The 21,128-nt window shown below is 36.0% G+C and overlaps 1 protein-coding gene across 3 annotated transcripts in view; it reads left to right on the top strand.

Annotated features, from left to right (window-relative positions):
- The window catches only part of LOC149575709 (serine/threonine-protein kinase TOR-like), a 214,384-nt gene that overhangs the window by 77,684 nt on the left and 115,572 nt on the right, over positions 1–21,128 (top strand). For all 3 annotated transcript variants that reach the window (XM_089815481.1, XM_089815482.1, XM_089815480.1), the window contains exons 25-32: positions 11,718–11,841; positions 11,959–12,144; positions 12,902–13,054; positions 13,128–13,280; positions 13,402–13,473; positions 13,637–13,771; positions 19,380–19,441; positions 19,693–19,790. In XM_089815481.1, the coding sequence (XP_089671607.1) occupies positions 11,718–11,841; positions 11,959–12,144; positions 12,902–13,054; positions 13,128–13,280; positions 13,402–13,473; positions 13,637–13,771; positions 19,380–19,441; positions 19,693–19,790 (983 nt within the window). The remainder of the gene's footprint in view (positions 1–11,717; positions 11,842–11,958; positions 12,145–12,901; positions 13,055–13,127; positions 13,281–13,401; positions 13,474–13,636; positions 13,772–19,379; positions 19,442–19,692; positions 19,791–21,128) is intronic.

The following is a 21,128-nucleotide window of genomic DNA, read 5'->3' as shown; positions in this document are numbered from 1 at the left end:
GCCCACCAATTGTCATTAAGTGCTCTATCTCTCACTGCCTTCCCTTCATTTGTCTTTGATTGTGACCACTTTTTGCAATCCAGACAAACAACCATGGTTGTAGAGCATTTTGCACCTCCAACATCCTCTCCATCAAAATATAATAGCTTGCTTATCTGGTCTCAACTGGTCTGAGAAATTCTTTCTTTGAAAATGACTGAAATAGTGTGTGATGATTACATACAAACATTGGTATGTCTCTAGACTCTATCACTGCTGCCTTGACCCAATATATTTTTCCAATGCCCTTCAAAGCATTATTCAAGGCGTGCACACAAGGAGTCCAAAAAAATATGTTTGTAGGAATTCTCAATCATCAAAAGCTTACATACACGAGCTGAATCTGTCACAACTTCGACAACATTAGAAGGCCCAACCTCCTGAATGGTCTCCCTCAATATTTCAAATTGAAAATGTAATGTCCCCTTCTCCGCGCTAGGCGTTATGGTGCCTTGTTGGTTTATCTCTCCATCAGGATAGGCTAACGACATTTAATTTCAGGATGCCAGCCAGTCACAGGATTCTATTTGGTTTCGTTGGGGAGATATTTAATTGTGGAACTCCTATAGTTAACTCACTTGATTTAATAGAGTTGATTTATAAGTTACTTTATGACAAAAGTAACTAAGTGACTAAAAGACGAAATTGGCTTTATCCTACATTGCCTAATTGTTTGCATTTCCTCTCACATCGAGGGTTTAAAAACAAGGAGCTACATTGGGATTCACGGCATGAAATATGATATTATTCAAATGTAAGAAGGTTGCTTAACTGTGACTGGTTGTTCTTGAGGATGAAACCCCTTGAGATAGTGGAGAAGTTGGACGTAGCCCCAACAACTCATTGAAGGCTTACTGATAACCAAACGTGGAGCATTGTAGAGTGTTTCCCATCACAGCTGGGGATGACATTCAGAGTAAGTCTTTTATCAAACAAGCATAGATTTTCTATGGTTAACGTAAGATAGCATAGCTAACCAATAGGGTGTGAGCTGGTAAACCATCACCAATATTAGTCTAGCAGAGAGACTGTCCTGATAGTCCCAGGCATGCAAACAAACAGTCCGACTCATTACATGAATAGGGGAGGTGTCAGCAGCTTTCATTATCACACAGGGAAGGAGTGGTAAAGGAAGCCGACCATCACAGGCCACAGGTAGTATTCTAGAGTGCAGGTCCGTGTGATCACTAGAAACACACGCAGGGAACATTGGGAGTTTATTATAGGCCACCACAAGTCAATGCTTGATGTGTTGGCAAACAGACTTATTCTAGGCATGGTCGGGTGAAGAGTCAGACTGTACATGGCAACATTAGATGTGTTTGGCAAATGGACTTATCCCAGGCATGATCGGATGAAGGGGCAGATCATATAGGGTGACATCAGGTGCCATTGTTAGTTGCTTTATGTTAAATATCCAATCTCTGAGTTCAGGCTAGTATAGATATTTTTGAATATTATGCTGAACGTCCAGTATGGAATGGAGCTCGGATAAAAGAATTTTCGGTTGAATGTGTTTGAAAACTTACTACAATCTCTGAGTCTCCTTGTTCATTCATGCTATTACATTGTTGTTATACCATATTGCGTCAAGGTTAGAAATGCTGAGGTAAAATCGTTGGACACCCTCTCTAACCATAAATTCAGTCCGATTAGAGTTTTGCTGTTGACAAACGAGTTCGGTTTCTTACAGAAGATCAGCATCCTTAACTTTCGCTGAACAATCAATAGCTCTAGGAAAGTATGAACCGGCAGGGCTTGTAATAATAACATTGATGACTGGCCTATGAGGAATATCAGTCCACCCATGCATGACAATGGAACAACTAGTCTTAGTGCATGTTTGCATCATCTCCTCCATCATCATGGTTGTTTTTGAATATTGCCTGTCAAGGAGGGAGATACACAATCTATGTTCTCCACGGAGGAGGGGGGGTGGCACATAATATTATCCAACAGAAAATATATCTCTCATCATATGTAATGTCCCCATTTGTCGCCAGCATCAGAATATCAGGGATTAGCCTAATATTGGATCCTCGTAGGCTAATAAGGATGAGTAGAGGGTCTTTTGAGGATTGATTCGTTTCCAACATTCAGGGATTTATGGATTTGGCCTTTGTTTGATATCTTTTGGTCTCCATTTGCCATACTTACTATATTTAGTAAGGAGTAATAGAGATGGACCCTTTATATTTTTAGAAAGTGTATTTGGTCACATGGGGAATTATGAGGAGAGGGTCCTATTTCAGAAATCATGGCAATCAGACAAGTATCTCAAGAGATATTAAACTTCAAGTGACTTAAGTGATTTATTTAAATATTTTAATGTTATTATAAAGTTATGAAGTCACTTTATGAGAAAATGACTTAAGTGACTAAAAGACGAAATAGTCTTTTATCCCACATTGCTAAGTTGTTTGTACCTCTCCTCATTTCGAAGTTATAAAGGAAGACATTTGCATTGGGATTGTTACAATAAGATGAATATTTGTTATTGTTAATTCGGAATTCCTAAAGGTTGCTTAAATGTGACTGGATATTTCTGAAGGATGAAACCTCTTAAGGAAAGAAGTGAGACTGGACGCAAAGCTAGTGCTCACATTGCAGGTTCAGAAATTAGAGTTGAGTTAATGCATAGATTTTCAGATTGATGAAGCTTCATGGTAGGTAGCAGAATTGGTGATTGAACTCTGTAGAGTTATTTGGGCACATACAGGTCCTTAGTGAACAGATGTGGGTTCTTGGATGGCAGATAGGATTGGCAGTCATTTATAGCTGAGAGGTAAATACATATCAGAAATCTCGTTCTGCAGTAGCATTGTTTCACATCTGAGAGTGGGAATCGCCTGGTAGCAGATTTACAAGTGCTAGGAAATATATACAAGTCGGGTGTGTTAAAGACGGACCACATACAACCAACGTACCCACAGTCTCCGGCTAGTTATCAACACCACATAGGGAGTACACTAATCTGCAAGGTTAGCAGATAGTAAGGTGGTCGCGACAGTTGCTCAGCTTGACTGTAACTCTAGTATTGTGGAGACTCCATCACGAGCATCACCTACAGGTGGGGCAAAGACATAATCACATGTGGTGAAGGTGACAGGCACGTTATTCTTGCTGCAGATAACTTCCTTACATCACACTGTATACTGCAGGGAGTTTTGAAGAATCCATGAGCGTTGTAACTACAGGTGCCATGTGCGCCCCCCCCCCCTCCCCGCATTGAATATTATTAGTTATCAAATCTTTCATTCGGGTGACTGTAAAACTGCTGTATGTATGACAATATTGATGAAATGAGAGTTGTGTTTGAAATATCAATTTCTGAGGTATGATTATCTGTACCGCTGTATGATCATTATTGTGTGACAGCCATCTATCATTTCATAATAGAACTGGAATTCTCAGTATATTGGACTAGCATTTATATTTGTACTGTTCTTCTTGTTTGGTATTTGTTCAAGATTATTTGGTCTCCAAGAATATTTCAGAGATTGCTTGCAAATTGTTCGCAAAAATGTCAATGAAGGAAGTCTGAATTCTTTATAAAACTAGGGAAGGGATATTACAGTGGGACTGTAATTTGTGGTAGCCAAAGAAGTATTTCATTTAAGTTCGCATTTCAGTTGATTGTATTTGCCAGTTCTTGTATATATATATATATATATCAATGAAATAGCATTGTCATTCTTGACCGCCAATGGTATAATTATCTTGGATCATCTATGTATCAGCTGTTTTCGTCAATATATCATCGGTTTAATAATAGTTCCAGTTAGAGTATCTCAGGGATATCAGAACTTTTATCTTTGGGGTTGCTTTCAAACTGTTCGTGAAAATGTCATCAGATGAGTTCTGAATTTTCTATAGTTCCGAGGGTTGGAATATTACAGTGAGTTTATATATATGGGTAAATCTTCTGGTTTCTATGTTGTTTTGTGATACATATACCTTGTTAAGTTTTGAATATATTGTTGAAAAAGAAATCCAGTAAATATCCGGTTTGGGATATTTCAGTGGTATCAGAGCTGTGTATTTTGCTAGCCTGTGTGGTTTTTTGGAAATTGTTTATCAGAGATTTCATCAGAAACATTTTTACAAAAGGTTTAAGCTGAATGGTTTGAAGTTGTATTCTTTTGGAGGTGGAAGAGTATTTCTTTGTGAGAAATAAAGTGAAGCACTTTGTTCAGAGCCTAGTTTACTACCATCTTGTGGGGTAGGAAAGTTATTTTATTTTTTCAGTTTTGTTGTTCCATTTGGAGTGACCGGCACTCTAGTTTTTTTTCCCTATGGAAAGACATAGGAGGACTAGTAGTTCTAGAAGCCAGTGGAATAAATGAGGAATTTAGCACGAAAATGAATGCTTTGAAGGAGAGTATGGAAAAACTTAAGCTTCTTCAACAAAGGCTAACAGAGAGCTTGTCGGATCCAAAGATAGTTGAGAGGACAACGAAGTATATAGTTTTTGCTTTTAGAAGGTCGACATCGAGGTTGCAGGGAAGGAAGCTTCAATTTTTTCCGACAGGTGTCCATGATGTAGTTGTACCTGTATTTAGTATGACATCTGCTAGTCCTATCTGCAGTTTTGATGGTGGACCCATTTTACAGAGATCAGTAGATGTGCCAGTACCTTGGGTGGATAGAGGCACTAAGTTTTAGCATGTTGAGGCCCCTAGAGTTGTTGCAGTTAGTGTAGAGACAGTTGATGTAGTTGTTACTACTGATACTTTAGGTTCTCTTGAGGAGGGAATTATTATTGGAGATTTGTATGGGAGTTGTCATACTATTGCTCCAGTGCAGGAGGCAGTTGGTTCCTCAGGTGGGATCGATGCATGTATGGAGTCACTCAGCTGTGATGTCGATGATTTGGGTGTTACAACAAAGCCAATAGATGTGGGTTCATGCTCTAGCATCATTGATTCACAACCTGACATAGAGTCATGTGCGTAGAGTCAGGTGATGACAGTTGAGACTCTATTAGGTGATGGGATGCAGACAGTGTAGATGCCTCTGGTAAGTCGTCGGATGATGCTATGAGTTGTACCGAGTATGATACCCCTTGTCAGATATTGGGTGATGACTCTGAGGAGGTTTTGGATGAGTCCCTGGATCGATGTTTTTAGGATCTTACTATTGAGGTGGAAGTTGAGATATGTGGGGAGCTTGATATTGCGAGGGCTTCTATTTCTTTAGAGGAGTTGTTTGAGGTACATAGTAGTTGTATCTCGAATACAAAGTTGTATGAGGATGATAGCACATGTATGAGTGATCTTGTGGTGGACAGTTCTGATTCAATTTCCTATCACACTACAGTTAGTGAGACATAGAGCTTGCATAGGAGTGAGGGTTACAAAGGCATCATGTGACTTATTGGCTGAAGGTGTGTAGTAGTGACATTTCTTCATCTCTTGATCATTATGAAGCTATTCGGCATATGCTAGCTACATCTGGTTGGGGTGCCCTTGTGTCAGATGAGCATGGTGATAATAGTCTTTCCTTAGCAGAGTTTCATGCACTTCGAGAGGTTATTAAGATCTTGAAGCATAGTTACTCTTAGCTGATGACAAAGATTACCTTCTGGAGTGGGGTAGCACCTGCTATGAGGCGATGCTAAGGAAAGAGGAGGAGGTGGTTGAGCTCACCTAGGAGCTTGAGGTGACGGTGGACTCTCTTTAGTATACTCAGTTGGCTCTTCATGAGTCACATTCACAGTTGGATGAGATTACCGGGGAGTTAGAACAAGTACAGTCAACACTAGCCCCAGACCTTGTTCAGCTACATATTGTGGTTGGTGGTGATTTTGCTTCTACGGTTAAGGATGAGGGACATGATGATGTGGAAAACATATTCATCCAGGGTATGAGTGTAGTATGTAAAGAGGATGTGAGAGCATCAATGGTGACGGGCTCTCATGGTGATTTGCTTCCTTCTACTGAAAGTGAATCTATTTCTTCTTTTTGTACAATTGGTAGCATTGGACAGTTATTATTGTCACATTTTCAGAGAGGTTAGCTATGGATTGCGGGGGAGCAGATTGATGCTTCCACATATAATTTCTACTGTAATGAGTCTTTCATGGAGTATTTGCTTGAGAGCTTGGATTTGCGGGAGGTTTCATACAGTATATCTGAGGGTGCTCTCATTCGGGGCTCTCATGCTATTTGACAATTGGTGAGGAAAATTGTGAAGACCTTGGCTACAATGCTTTCCAATAAGGATTTTGTGGTTGGGTTTGCTGAGAGGGTTGCCCAGGATCTTGCCTGACCAATAGTTTAGGGTCATAGATTGGAGCCATCTTCTGATTTCCAGTTTGATGATGATGAGTGCTTGATAGAGATTGGGAGTTTTTATTGGCATTACACTATGAGGAGTGCGCATCACTTTTCTTTTGGCCCACAGGTAGAGGACTTGGTCTTCAACGTTATGGATGGTGATAGAATGTTTGGTATTCATTTACCCTGTGGAGGGTGTACTTCTCCGCCAATGGAGAGAGATTCTGAGATACAGGGTATTGTAAAACAATTGGATGTGCTAGTGAATGAGATGAATTAAAATCACAAATGGATGACCCAACTGATTTCGAATCTGAGATTTGAGTAGAGCATGATATTGTTTTTCGAAGAGCAAAATGTGATGATACAATTGCGGCTTTAGATTTGTGGGACATTTCTTATGAGACACTGCATGAGTTGGGCACAATTGAAGCATGGTTTTTTGGCATGAAAAGGGCCTCTTGCAAATTTCTGAAGGGAGGATCTAGGGCATGCAAAAATGCGGTGTATTGATGAGGCTGAGGTTGGATATTCAGAAGTAGAAGATGGGCCTACTGTTGTTTGCATTTGATTTTCCCAGTCACTACTCTCATGGCTGTCACTACTGTTGGAGCCGCTCATTTTCTTATTTTTTTAATGATTCAATGACTAAAAGTAAAGAAATAATTATTTTTAATCTATAAACTAAAATACTAAACAACAAATAAATGTAAGATGCCAAAAAAAGAGGAAATAAATAAGTTTAAAATAAGAAATAGTTTGGCTGTAGTTCTTTCAGACTTATGAAATTTTAATTTGCAGCGAAAAGCAGAGAATGTGCTCTGCCATGGTCGAACCCTTGGTCAGGACTGGCCATTATGTTTTTAGGTGAGAAGTTGTGAACACTGGCGTGCTCCAATGCTTGCTGTAAAAATATCTATTAATGCCCTGGTTGTCTGTGAAGTTGTGAACCCTGGTGTCTTACACTATAAGCTGTAGATTACCCTATTTTTTTTTTCCATATATGATTGAGACTATGTTGATTTTACTGTGTGGTTTATGCTGTAATTAAAAATAAATTAATAAATTGATGCATGGGTTCAACATAGTATTAGAAGTTAGAACATTATAATGTTTCTTTAATGGCCATCTTACTTGGTCCTCAATTTATTTATATTCAGTTATTTCTATATTTGTCTTTAGTTTAGTATTGTTTTTTAGAAACATTTTCTTTGTAAATCTATACAAGGAGCTTTCATCTTCTTTGTTTAATACAACTACGACAACATTGATTTACTGAACATGGTATCACTAGGTTGATGGGATTTCATAAAACTTAACGATTATTTAGAAACAGTTTAGCCTTTTTTGATATGGAATTTTTTCAGGGATAATAATAAAACATTTTCAAAATAATTATTATACTCCAAGTAACGCTTCATATACAAGTGTGTATATTCAAGACCATCTTTAGCACTAAGAAAGACATTATATCAGTTTGATTTATAGCGGAATTTGCAGAAACTTTACATGTATTTGCATGTGAGTTGCATGTGCATTTTGTCACATGCATGTACTTGCATGTGCTGTTTTACCATGCAAATTTTCGTGTTTTGCAGCATAAAGATTTTTTGATGGGTTTTCATAATTTTTTACCTTAAAAACATTTTGATGTGTTTTTATAATTTTGTCCCTTAAATCTGTTTTGATGGGTTTCAATAATTTTTTCCTTCGAAAAATTTCTGATGGGTTTTTTAAAAAAATTTTCCTCGAAATTTATCTATGGGGTTTAAATTTTTTTCTCTTTTGGGTTAACAATTTTTTTGTCGAAATTTACCTATTGGGTTTATAATTTTTTCCTCAAAAAATATATGTTGGGTTTTACCGCTTCTCCTAAAAAATGAAGCTTTGTATTCCTTGACCCGTATCTCGGATTCTATTTTTTGGTTTTGATCGATTATTGTGCCTAAAAAATTGTGACTGGTTTTTCTCTTTAAAAATTGTGCCTTTTTGTTGTCTGTTTTGGGGCATCATGCTCATTTTGCAAAGTTTGGAGAATTTGCTGATTTTCCTCAAAATCGTGCTAGTGGCACTTTATGTTTGTCTCTGTCTCCAGGGAAGAGCTACTTCATTATCCAACATTAGGTTCGATGTTTTGTGATGATTTCTAGTTAGATGTTTTACTGATCTTGGGAGGGTTAGTGGTAGACACATCTCAGTGGTAAAGTAAGTGGCAGACTCTTTTGTCTTTTTGTAGAGCATTTTAAAGAAGGGGACGCTCTTTTCTGTTGCATTTTTTGGGATGGCTTCTTGGTAATTAACATTTTGTAGATTCAAGGAGGGTCTCAAAAGTAGCAAAATGTTTTGCATAATTTGTGACCAAAAGACAATAGTCAGATGATGACCATCAAGGGAGGGTATTAGAATATTATAATGTTTCTTTAGTGGTCATCTTACTTTGTCTTTAGTTTATGAGGTGGTTTCTATTTGTCTCATTAGTTCATGATAGTTTCTTTTAGAAACATTATCTTTGTAAATATATATAAGGAGCTTTCATCTCCTTGTTTAATATAACAACAACATTGATTTACCATAACACGTAGTTTAAAACTTCAAAAAAATTGAACTTTTCTTATTATGAAATGTACACACTTTTGGCTTTTATCATTTTCTATAAAATTTAATATTTAATAATTTTAGATTTTAAGTTTCATTATTTATTTAAATTTTGGTTTTTAGTATTTTATTTTTAACTTATATTTATTTTTAATCATATATAATTTAAATTTTTAAAATGTAATACTCTTAATGTTTATTATATTATATAGATAAATTTAAACAATATATTGATTTTATATAAATTTATTTTTAAATATCATATTAATAGCCCTAAATTTATTATATTGAATATAAATATAAACAATATTATTTTTAATATTTTTGATTTAATATATAAAATTGAAACATTTAGTCAAACATTTAGTCACAAATTTCATTGTTGAATATTTAATTATGAATTTTATTATTGCCGACACGAATTCAAGCCTTTTGGGCCCCCTACATTTTCAATTTGACAATTAAAAAAAGAAGTGTTTTATTGAATTGTAATGCCAAAAACCATTTGAATATTTTGGCGATAATGTCTTTTTTCGAGGATGGATTAGGGATGTTTCACCTCCCCCTAGGTGTTTTAGAGATGGATCAACATTCCCAAATGTTAGGGGACATTTCCTACTGTTTATTGTTTTTTTCGGAATCAGAGATGGTGTGGAAACACCCTCTTTTTGTCCAGCTGTCCTAGAAAATGAGTCCCCTAGGGATAGGAAACACGTCTCCACGTAACATACATTTAATGTGTTTCAAACTAGAGATAGGGAATCCACCTTTGATTTTAGAGCATGGTTTTTGTTCATCTGTCCTTTGATCAAATATTGACGATTTCTTGACATTATTCTTGTTCCCTTTTAGTAATAAGTTTATATCTTTAATTTAAAGTTATTTAACAATTTATTGCTTAGTTATCGATTGGATGCGTGAATTTGTTTTTTATATACATATATATACACAAAATTAAAATATTTTGATTTGAGAAGAGAGACTAGCTGCAAACAAAATGACTTGAACAATGGTTGAATGGTATCTTATAGGGCCGTTTTAGGGTTTCAAAGCAAACAGGGGAATTTAAAATGCATATTTGCACATGTCAAATTTATTTCTAAGTGGCAAAGTTACTTTTTCGCATTCTGGGTGCAGAGGCTTTTGGAAGCACTCAAATGCCTATGGGTGTTGTACGGATGTTGCCTCTAGGCATCCAGATGACACCCATGAGTGTCTGTCTTGGGATGCATCTGGATCCGCTTCCAGAGGCAAGAAGCTGGCACTGGTATTTAAGATTTATTGTTTTAGCTATTTTCACTTTCAGAAAGGGGGCATCACATCCTTCCCTGCCAAATTGCTTGTCCTCAAGCAAAGCCAATTTCATATGAATCTTTCAATGTGAGTGGCTTCTACTGTATGACTGATATCATCCCATCTTAGAGCTTTGATTTCATTCAAGAGGAACACTCAAGGAAGTAATTTTAGTAACATTGTAACAGTATGACTGAAGGTGGTTGGGTAAAAATTAAGTACTATCAAATCTTGCAAACTAATTATTAAACTACTACACTAAATTATCTGCTGTGTGATAACAAGTATTCAGTCCTTGGGTTAATGATTTTTGATTATTTTGGAAATGCATTACAGATGGTTTGATTGCATTAATTGAGGTTTCCATTAATTTAAAGGATAGCTAACTTGTGTTAATGTTTATCAGATTTATCTATATTTAAGATAGAAGAATTTCTCCCTCTTATATACTTTAAACTGTGATTGCACACAGGAGCTTTGTATATTTATCAGAATTTTCTGATATTATTATAGTTTAATATTGATAAGAATACCTGAAATATTACAATGAAAACAGTTTAGAGATATCCCTAAAGAATCTGTAGCAGGTGGATCGAATCTATCTGCAATATATTACTGATAAAGACGTTATGTATTTTGTATTCATTCTGATTTACATCATAGATTTTCCACTCAATATAAGGGGTGACGACTAGTCACACCTGATGGAAGTGACTCAGCGTATAGTCACAACCATAGGGTCATGACTTTCTTGTCATTCGATACACAATACATGCCGACCTTTATACAAGTAATCCGTTCGATGAGAAATGTGAATTAATTGATCAACATACCAATTGATGGTCTAAGTCGATATTATTATTATTAATATGCAATCAGTTTTAGATATATATATATATATATATATATATATATATATATATATATATATATATATATAATTTGAATTGTATAATCATAATAATAATAATAATATATATATTATATTATATACAGATACCTTCCATTTATTTTATCCAACTTACCATAAAACCTTAACAACTTGTTTTGTCACTTGAGCTCGGTCCAATATGTAATCCAAAACACTCAACGTGATAATTGGCCATAAATAATGTGCATGTAAATCCTGTAGTGAGAACAATGAATGCTACTATGATGTGATATCTGTATTCTAGCACTCTTCATAGTTACTATTCAAAAACTGCATTTACTCTCTCTGTTTTTCAATCTTCAACTTTGAATTGTGCTGTTGATGTGCAACAAAATATTCCTTTTGCCTCGTTGAAACATATTATTTTATATTTTATGATTTTGCAATCTTGTAGATGCTCTTGTTTGTGAATTAATCTAATTTGTTTGTTGATGAACTAGTCTCTTTTGACTGAATATTTATCAAACCGATGTTTTCATTCAACCAGTTCATATTGAACTCATGTAGTTTTTTAATCTTTTGTCTATAGTAGAAAAATTAAAAAAATGATGGGTTCTATTGACATAATCTTTAATATGCAGGAAAATAGATGAACTTAGAAAGGAAGCTGTTGATTGTATTTGTGTATTAGCCCAAGCGCTGGGAGATGACTTCACTATTTTTGTTCCGTCTATTCGCAAACAGCTACAGCGGCATCGCTTGCAGGTTTGTTTTATATTTTTCATTGAATTACCTCATTATAACTTCTGCGATGATTTGTCGAATGATTTTCAGTTTGATCATTGAGCTGAAATTTATCTGTTTCAATTGCTTTGGAGCCAGCACAAAGATTTTGATGAAATTGATACACGGCTTCGTAAGCGAGACCCAATTTTTTTGGAGAATAACAGCCCTTATAAAGTAACTCGTTCAGTGCCTGCTGATGTTATTAGTGATCCGTTGAATGATATGGAAAATGACCATAATGATGAGGGTGCTGAGATTCAAAGGCAGGCAAGAAACTACAAGGTAAGTGTGTTCTCTTTCTGAATGTTATTGTTTGTTGATCAGATTTAGGATATTTATCTATTAAGCAAGAGAATTGGATTATGCTTCCAGAGATCCCAACCTCATTATTAACAATCCTAGGATTAGGTTCTTTGACACGTTTCTTGACACTTGTTCCTTGAACAAAAGAAGGATTTGGTTATATAGCTTCTTGAAGAGTCCACACTATTGTAACTGTTGGAGCTCGCAATAAACTCACCTTTTTTTTGTTTTTCTTGATTGCTAACAGTATCTTTATGTCTTTTACTTCTCTGATACAGGTTTCTGCATCATTTGTCAGTAATTTAAAATTCTGCATTTCTCTCGTTCATGTTATACAAATGCAGTTTTTTTTTTTTCTTTTTTTTTTTGTGTTTGTAATTCTTGGGTGGTAAGTTGCTAGAATTCGCTAAATGAACCTCTTCCTGGTTAGCATGATTTTGTACATTGAGATTTCCCTTTGTGGCAGAGCCCTCATGCTAAGAATTCACAAACCACCTTTGGTTTTGAAGTGGGAACCACCATTTTTATTTTGCCTTATCTTGTTGTTAACCTGTGTTAAGTTTCTAACAGGAATTTAATATCTAATTTAAAACTGTTGTTATTAACTTGTTTGATTTAATATGGTTTAAAAATATGGCCCTTGATATCTTAGAGGGAAATTTCTGCATTAAGATTGGTTTTTGTTGTTTAAAAATAAGGTCACTTCAAGTAACAAATACATATTGACTACTTCTAGGTGAATGATGGTCGATTGCGAACAGCCTGGGAGGCTTCTCAGCGAAGTACTAAGGAAGATTGGGCTGAGTGGATGCGCCATTTTAGTATTGAACTTCTTAAGGAATCTCCATCTCCAGCTTTACGTACATGTGCTCGTTTAGCGCAGTTGCAGGTTGAATCAATTAATAATATGTATGGTTCTGGTACATTCTGTGAGTTGCTATCTGACTCTGTTCCTTTTGCAGCCATCTGTTTGTAGAGAATTATTTGCAGCAGGTTTTGTGAGTTGTTGGGCGCAATTAAATGAAGCCCATCAACAACAACTTGTTCGAAGCCTTGAGATGGCATTTTCATCTCCAAATATTCCTCCTGAGATCCTTGCTACACTCCTTAACCTGGTACTCTAGATTTTGTGATTTATGATATCCTTCTTAACCATTTCTTATGACTGTGCTGCCAGCAGGGTCCCATGTATATATGCAGTATCTTATCTCAGACACCTTTATACATTGAATACAGGCAGAATTTATGGAACATGATGAGAAGCGTCTTCCCATAGATATTCGGCTTCTTGGTGCACTTGCTGAGAAGGTACATTCTTTCGTAGTTTATTAGTTTCAGCATTCACATTTTTGTATCTGTAATGTTAGCTACTGCAATTTTAGATTACAGTAATTATTTTATAGTTTTAAATGTTAATAACTGAAATATTTCTGATGCTGATTATCACTTCAATTCCCATATCTGTTTACAGTGTCGGGCATTTGCAAAAGCCTTGCATTATAAAGAACTGGAATTTGAAGGTGCCCAAAGCAAAAAGATGGAGGCTAATCCTGTAGGGGTTGTTGAGGCCTTAATACACATTAACAATCAGTTACACCAGCACGAGGTACCCTGAGAATAATTTTGCAATGCAAAAATCATTTTGCTAACATTATATTTCAATGTGGAAAGAGCTGCTGGAAAATGATGCATGATTTTGATCAAAGTTTAGTATCACACTTAATGATTCTTCCCCAAGATGAAAAAATGAGAATATAATGCATGCAAACTTTAAGCTTCTTTCAGGTATGACGCTAGTGAAGTATAAATATTAAACATACTATCATATGAAGGTCACACACACACACACACACACACACACACACATAAATATATAAAAGCTCTTTATCTGGTTACAATCACTAGTTTGAAATAATAAAATGGACTATTCTATACAGCATCTAAATTTGAACTGGCTAAACTGCTAGTGTTCTGAAATGTATTATATCTTTAAGTTTAGAATTTGATACACTTTTGAAATAATCGGGTGTGATTTATGAATGGAGATGAGTTATTATTATGATTGGAAACAAATGTTGCACAGGGACGAGGGTACTTGGGTACACCATTTTTTTAAATATAATTTAATATGTTATAGAAAATCTGAAAAAATGAGTCATGACAATGAGTTTTCAAAAGAATAACTGTGATAAAGTTTGCAGATATAATTTATTGTTTTCAGTTTAAGATTTGCAATACGTATGCAGTAATAATAAATGCTAAATGTTTAGATGCATAATGGAGAAGGCAAACTTTAAACATGAAGAAGATCATAAATCATATAACAATGACATATTGCAAATGATAAACTTCTGACTTGAACAGTGATAAAGTTTACGCTTAATCAGTATGGTATCAAAGTTTCGAACTGATTATGTATGGAATTTCAGTTAAGCTTGTTGAACAGCAACTGATATGCAATTAAAAAACTGAAACAAAAATCAGAAATCTTAGTCAAGGTCTTTATTAGAATAATCTTTATGTTTCTTTTTAACACTCACTATTGTATCTTATTGTACCTCTGTAAATATTAGAATGTTTCTAATATTTAGGTGTAGTCTAGAATAGAATGTTTCTATTCTATTCGACTCTCCTCTTTGTATATATAGATCATTTGATCTTTAATTAATAAGTCAAGTATTCTGCCATTTACGTTTGTAACATGGTATCAGAGCTAAATACTTCGGAAAAATTTATAAGTTCTTCTTGAAATTATTTGTTTAAATTTTTCCAAAATTATTTCAGCTAATTTCTCCAAAAGCCCGCCTAGGGTTTTCTGCCTGGAGACATTCTGAACTCGGGTCTGCAAATCGTGTGAAAAATGTGGTCGTTTTTTTACCATTCTCAACTGGTATCTGAAAATTGTGATTTCTTGTGCCCGAAATCCTCTGCAAATTGCAATTTACTAGCTCGTTTTTTAGCGTTGTTTTTGGGCAAACGTCTTTCAACCTGCAATCTCAGCCACCACCGTTTGGAGAAAGGTATGTGTTTTTGGAGATTCGCGGTCCGCATTTTTTACCCACTTTTTTTGCTGTTTTCTGCCTAAACTGAGTTTGGTTTACCACACAACCTCATTCTCTCTACCGTTAAAGCCCTAACAGGGGTATTCTGATCAAACTCGGACTGTTTTTTGGACTGAAAACACCTTTTTTTGCCTTTTTTTACCTCCATGTCCACCAACTAGATTTTTTGCTCGAAACCCAAATTTTTGGGGTCGGGAATTTTTTTTGATTGCATATTCTTGGTGATTTTTTCAAGATCTCAAATGGGTTGTCATCAGATTTTTTTGGTTGCCTTGATTTTCGAGCGAGCGGATCTAGATTCCGACAACATATTATTTTTGGGTTTCTCGAGCTCTCTTCTGGGTACTTCTCCGATTTTTCTGAGTCTTTCATTTTCTCACCTTGAATTTTTCGCCATTTGAGATATTCACGTATTGTGAGCATTTGTATTAGTAGCATTAGAAGTCAGACTCAATTAAAAAGCAAGCAAATGCTGCCCAACACTCAGAGCAGAAAGAATCTATCTACCATGCCTTTATGGCCAGCATACCTGCAGATCATGTGAAATCTTCTGCCTGGTACATAGATTCCGGTGCCTCCTGATATTTCACTTACAAGCGTGATTGGTTTGTTGAATTCACTACCTATTTTGACTCAGTAATCTTTGGAGGTGACAAAGAATACAATATTGTCTGCAAGGGCAATGTTCAGATTCAGTGCGGATGAAGAAGACTCATGTTCTTGGCATGAAACATAATCTTCTGTTTGTTAGTCAGATTATGAAGCACTCCCCTCAGTTGGATGTCGTTCTCAGTGGAAATAAGTGTTCGATTATTGATCGTGCTTCTCGCACTACACTTGCTGTCGGTCTTGAGGATCATCATATTTATAGGCTTGTAGATTCAAGCGATTCCCTTGAGTGTGCCTTCATCGCCAAATCATTCGCTCTCAGCAGCCTCTAGCATCAACGTTACGGTCACCTGAACATTCAATATCTGGCACAACTTGCTCGGGATAATTTATTCCATGGCCTACTTGATATGCAGACCCAGAACCATTGCGTTTGCGGAGCTTGCCAAGCAGGGAAGCAACATAGGACACCATTTAAGAATGGTGAATCATGGTGGGCATCTAAAGTACTCCAGGTGGTCCACGCTGATGTATGTGGTCCTATGAATACTCCTCTTGTTATTGGGAAGGTACTTCTTACTCTTTGTGGATGATTTCAGTCGCAAAATGTGGGTATATTTTCTTAAGCAAAAATCAGATGCTTTTCCTGTATTTCAGCAGTTTAAAGCCGTAGTAGAAAAAGAGTCTAGTTCCCTCATCTGTACTCTTAGGACCGATAATGGGGGGGAATTTTGTTCTTCTGCTTTCTCTGCCTTCTGTACTACTCATGGCATTATATGTCAGTTCACCACACCTCACACCCCTTAGCAGAACGGTGTTGTAGAGTGTCGAAACCATACCATCACAGAAATGGCTAGGGCTATGCTAGAACATAGAAGTGTTCCCAAAAAATATTGGGCAGAAGCAGTATCCACAACTATCTTCCTTCTTAACCGGTCACCCACCCTTGTAGTTAACCATAACACTCCCGAGGAAGCCTGGTTTGGTCGCAAACCTAGGATCAACCATTTGAAAGTTTTTGGCTCTCTAGCATATGTATGGATTCCTGATGCCAAAAGCACTAAGTTGGATTCCAAAAGCTAGAAACTCATGTTTATAGGATACGGTCACACACATAAGGCCAAAATGGTAGGCTCAAACGATTAGTGATCTTCCTCCAGATGAACTCATTGAGGGTAGAACCTCTAGAAATAATATCAATCAGTACAACACAGTTAATGTTGCTCTTATGGCCAACATCCATAGTATCCTTGAGCCCTAGACGTATGCAAAGGCCAAAGGAATTCTAGAATGGGAACAGGCAATGGATGCTGAGCTTCAAAGTCTTCAAAAGAATCACACTTGGGTTCTTTCAGATTTCCCTCGTGGGAAGAAACCCATTAGCTGTAAATGGGTCTATAAGGTCAAGTACCATGCAGATGGTACCTTGGACAAATCCAAAGCCAAACTTGTTGCTCGAGGATTCACCCAGCGCGAAGGCATTGACTATGAGGAGACTTTTGCCCCGACAGCCAAGATGAGCACTATTCACCTTCTTCTTGCCATTACAGCTCAATATGGTTGGAAAGTTCATCAGATGGATGCGAAGAGTGGTTTTCTCAATGGTGAATTATAGGGAGAAGTCTACATGACGTAGCCCCCAGGTTTCAAGGTTGCCGATTCAGAACCAAAAGTATGTAGACTCCAGAAGGCCCTCTATGGTCTTAAATAGGCCCCTCGGGCTTGGTACATAAAGATTGATCAGTACTTCGTTGCTTAGGGATTTCAGCGTAGCCCGTTAGACAATGATTTGTATATTAAACACTCTAGTAATGATATTCTTTTTCTTGTTGTCTATGTGGATGATTTGATCATTACTAGGAGTTTAGAACATTTGATTTCAAAAATCAAACAGGATCTATGCAGAACTTTTGATGTGACAGATCTCGGATTGCTTCATTTTTGTTTAAGTATTGAGGTTTGGTAGACTGACAACAGTATTTTTTTGTCTCAGTCCAAGTATACCAGAAATTTGCTTGACAGGTTTCTAATGCAGGATTGCAAACCTGCCTCCACTCCTATGGAGACTAGTCTGAAATTGTCCGCACAATTTGATTCTCCTTCTGTAGATGAAACACTCTTGAGGTAACTAGTAGGTAGTCTCATCTACCTTACTACTACTAGACCTGATCTCAGTTTTGTAGTCAGCTACATCTCATGGTTCATGATGAACCCCAAGACTGATCATTGGATTGCAGGGAAACGTGTGTTACGCTATGTACAGGGTACTTCAGATTATGGTCTTCTTTACACAAGGAGTGCTACTCCTTAGCTCAGTGGATTCACCGATTTCAATTGGGCCGGCTCAGTTGATGACAGGGAATCTACTTTTGGCTATGTGATCAGTATAGAATTTGCAGCAGTTACCTGGACCAGTAAGAAGCAACAGGTACACGCACTCTCCTCTATAGAAGCAGAATATACAGGAGCTATCAAGGCAGTTTGTGAAGCCGTTTGGCTCCATCAGATGCTTGCAAATATGCATATTCCTCAAGCAGGTCCGACTTCTTTATTTTCAGACAATCAAGGAGTACTCAAACTTGCCAAGAGCCCAATGTTTCATGAACGAACCAAGCACATAGAGCTTCATTGCCATTACATCTGACAATTAGTAGAAGATGGATCTATTCAATTACTCCATGCCCCTACCTCAGAGAAACCAACAGATATTTTCACAAAACCCCTTGGTCCTGCCAAGTTTGTTAAATTCAGGGGATCTATTGGTGTAGTAAATAGATTGAGCATTAAGGGGGGGTATTTAAATAATCTTTATGTTTCTTTTTAATGCTCACTATTGTATCTTATCGTATCTCTGTATATATTAGGATGTTTCTAATATCTGGGTGTAGTCTAGAATAGAATGTTTCTATTCTATTCGACTCTCCTCTTTGTATATATAGATCGTTTGATCTTTGATTAATAAGTCAAGTATTCTACCATTTACGTTTGTAACAGTCTTTAGCTATGATGCTTTCCATTGATTACCCACTGATTACTCGGTATGTGTCCTAGGGGTATGGGTATGAGTACCCATGCAACATAGTAAAAAACTCTCCAAGGATACAATAAGATGCATTTAGAGTCATATAGATTTAGCTTATTCAACATTGTAAGTTGTGTTTACTTGATTTTATAGAACCAGCAGTGAACGTTTAATGAATTAATGTTTAAAAAGTAAACTATTTAAAATATTCAGATGATGTCAACTTTGTACTTTAACATGAGTGATTTCTAAAAGCAGCTCTAGTATGGATTTTGTTCTCCTACATCTTGATGAAGGATAATGGAGTGTAACCTGAAATGTTGATCAAAATATTTGTCACAATGTTTATTGAGAATTTCTCCTTTAATTATGATATGGATTGTGAAAATTAAGACCTTAAGCAATATGTATCAATGTACTATCTTTCTTTGAAATTCATGTCTCTTTTTGTAAGTATTTATTTTCAGTATTGAATTTATTCATCCAATAATTGATTTATTTATTTTCTTGTTTTGTTTCAGGCTGCTGTTGGGATATTAACCTATGCACAACTACATTTGGCCGTTCAATTAAAAGAATCATGGTGATTATGTGGCCTCTAACTTTTTGTTTAATAGCAAATTTTGTTTAGTTTTTATGATAGACCTATCACGACTATTTAAGATGGTTTGTTTATTTGTTTACAATAGGGAAACACAGATGCAAATGGTTTTATATTATTGTCATTGAGGCTGCTCATGGAATTTGTTCATAAAAGTTTGTATGGTTTGTACTTGTAATGAGTATGTATGAATACAACAAATTTGTAATGTAAGACCAGGGGTTTGTTTGCAGGTATGAGAAGCTACAACGATGGGATGAAGCGCTTTCTGCATACACTACAAAGGCATTGCAAGCAACAAGTCCCCATCTTGTACTGGAGGCAACTTTAGGTTGGTTAGCTTATTTAAATTCTGGGGTCTTTTCTATCTGTATACTGTTTTGAAGGTATATATATTGCCAAAGTTACTGATCTTGGTATTGGATGGATGATTGAGTTTGGATATGCAGGCTGGGCAATTTTTTTTCCTTGGGTTTGTGTTCGACATACATATGTACATTTTTATTAAATATATATGTATATGTACAGACATGCACATATACCAATGTTACATAGGGGTGTGTCCCCTCCCGCAAATCCAGGCTTTCTTGGGACTTGGGGACATGTTCCCAAGTTCTTGTGGTGCTGTCTACTAGCCGTTGTGATTTGGGGACATCTCGGTGTCCCCAAAATGTCAAGGGGGACGCTAAGGAGTCCCTTGACTGTTGTATGGATGACTAGGTGTCTCCTGACAGCAACCTTTTCTGGAATGTGTTTTTTGAATAAATATGTTTTAAAATTCTTTTTGGGTTCTAGTTAAACTCTAAGGAGATGTGGATCCATCTAAGGCCTTTTAATGTAATCATTTGTATGATATTTTTGATATAATAGAAATCTTCCATTTGCTGATTTGACAATTAATTAATTAGTTTATTATCGAGTATTCTAATTTCTAATTAATAAGTCATACCAAGTAAGTCGATATTCAAATCTTCAATGTTCATTATTGAATGTTCAAGTATTTACTGTTTAGTATTTGGCATTTGACGTTTTGCCATTTTACTTCTTAATAGTCTTCTACATCTTTTCATAACTAGAACTTGAAATACCATGTGTAGTATATGGTATAAATTTATAATATATCGATATTTGTATATATACATAAATGTCATATACATATACTATAAATTTTAATATACATCATGCATGTTCCAACTTCAAACGTATAATAATAATAAGCTAGCAAGTGTGATACTCATAAATCCATATTGCCAGTAAAAGCATAAATAAAATACCTCTAATATCATGTTCATAATTTGTAGAAGTCTCAAAATGTCATAATTTTTTATTTAACATTTGCATTCATCTTCATTGTGATCATAGGCATCAAGGTCAGCATTTGCTTTAACTTCACTTGAACCACACTCCATGTTGGGTAGCATTACGGATGGAGTGTGGTCATACCAATGTTACCTCAATAATAGGTTAGAAGCATGATACTCATAAAACCGTAAGTGCCAATAATATTTCAAATAAAATGGCTCATGTATGATATTCATAATTTGCAAAAGTTTCAAAATGTATTTGCAAATGGGTTGTTTAGGTTGTAAATTAGCTTTTTAAGGCATATGGAGCCCATTTTTTGGCATTCGTAGGTGCATGTGTGCTTAAGTGTCTCCCAAGAACCCAG

The sequence above is a fragment of the Cupressus sempervirens genome, chromosome 2, assembly GCF_028749045.1.
Source record: "Cupressus sempervirens isolate cs-2001-9-10 chromosome 2, ASM2874904v1, whole genome shotgun sequence".
Classification (NCBI taxonomy): domain Eukaryota; kingdom Viridiplantae; phylum Streptophyta; class Pinopsida; order Cupressales; family Cupressaceae; genus Cupressus; species Cupressus sempervirens.
This window is presented reverse-complemented; position numbering and strand designations above follow the sequence as displayed.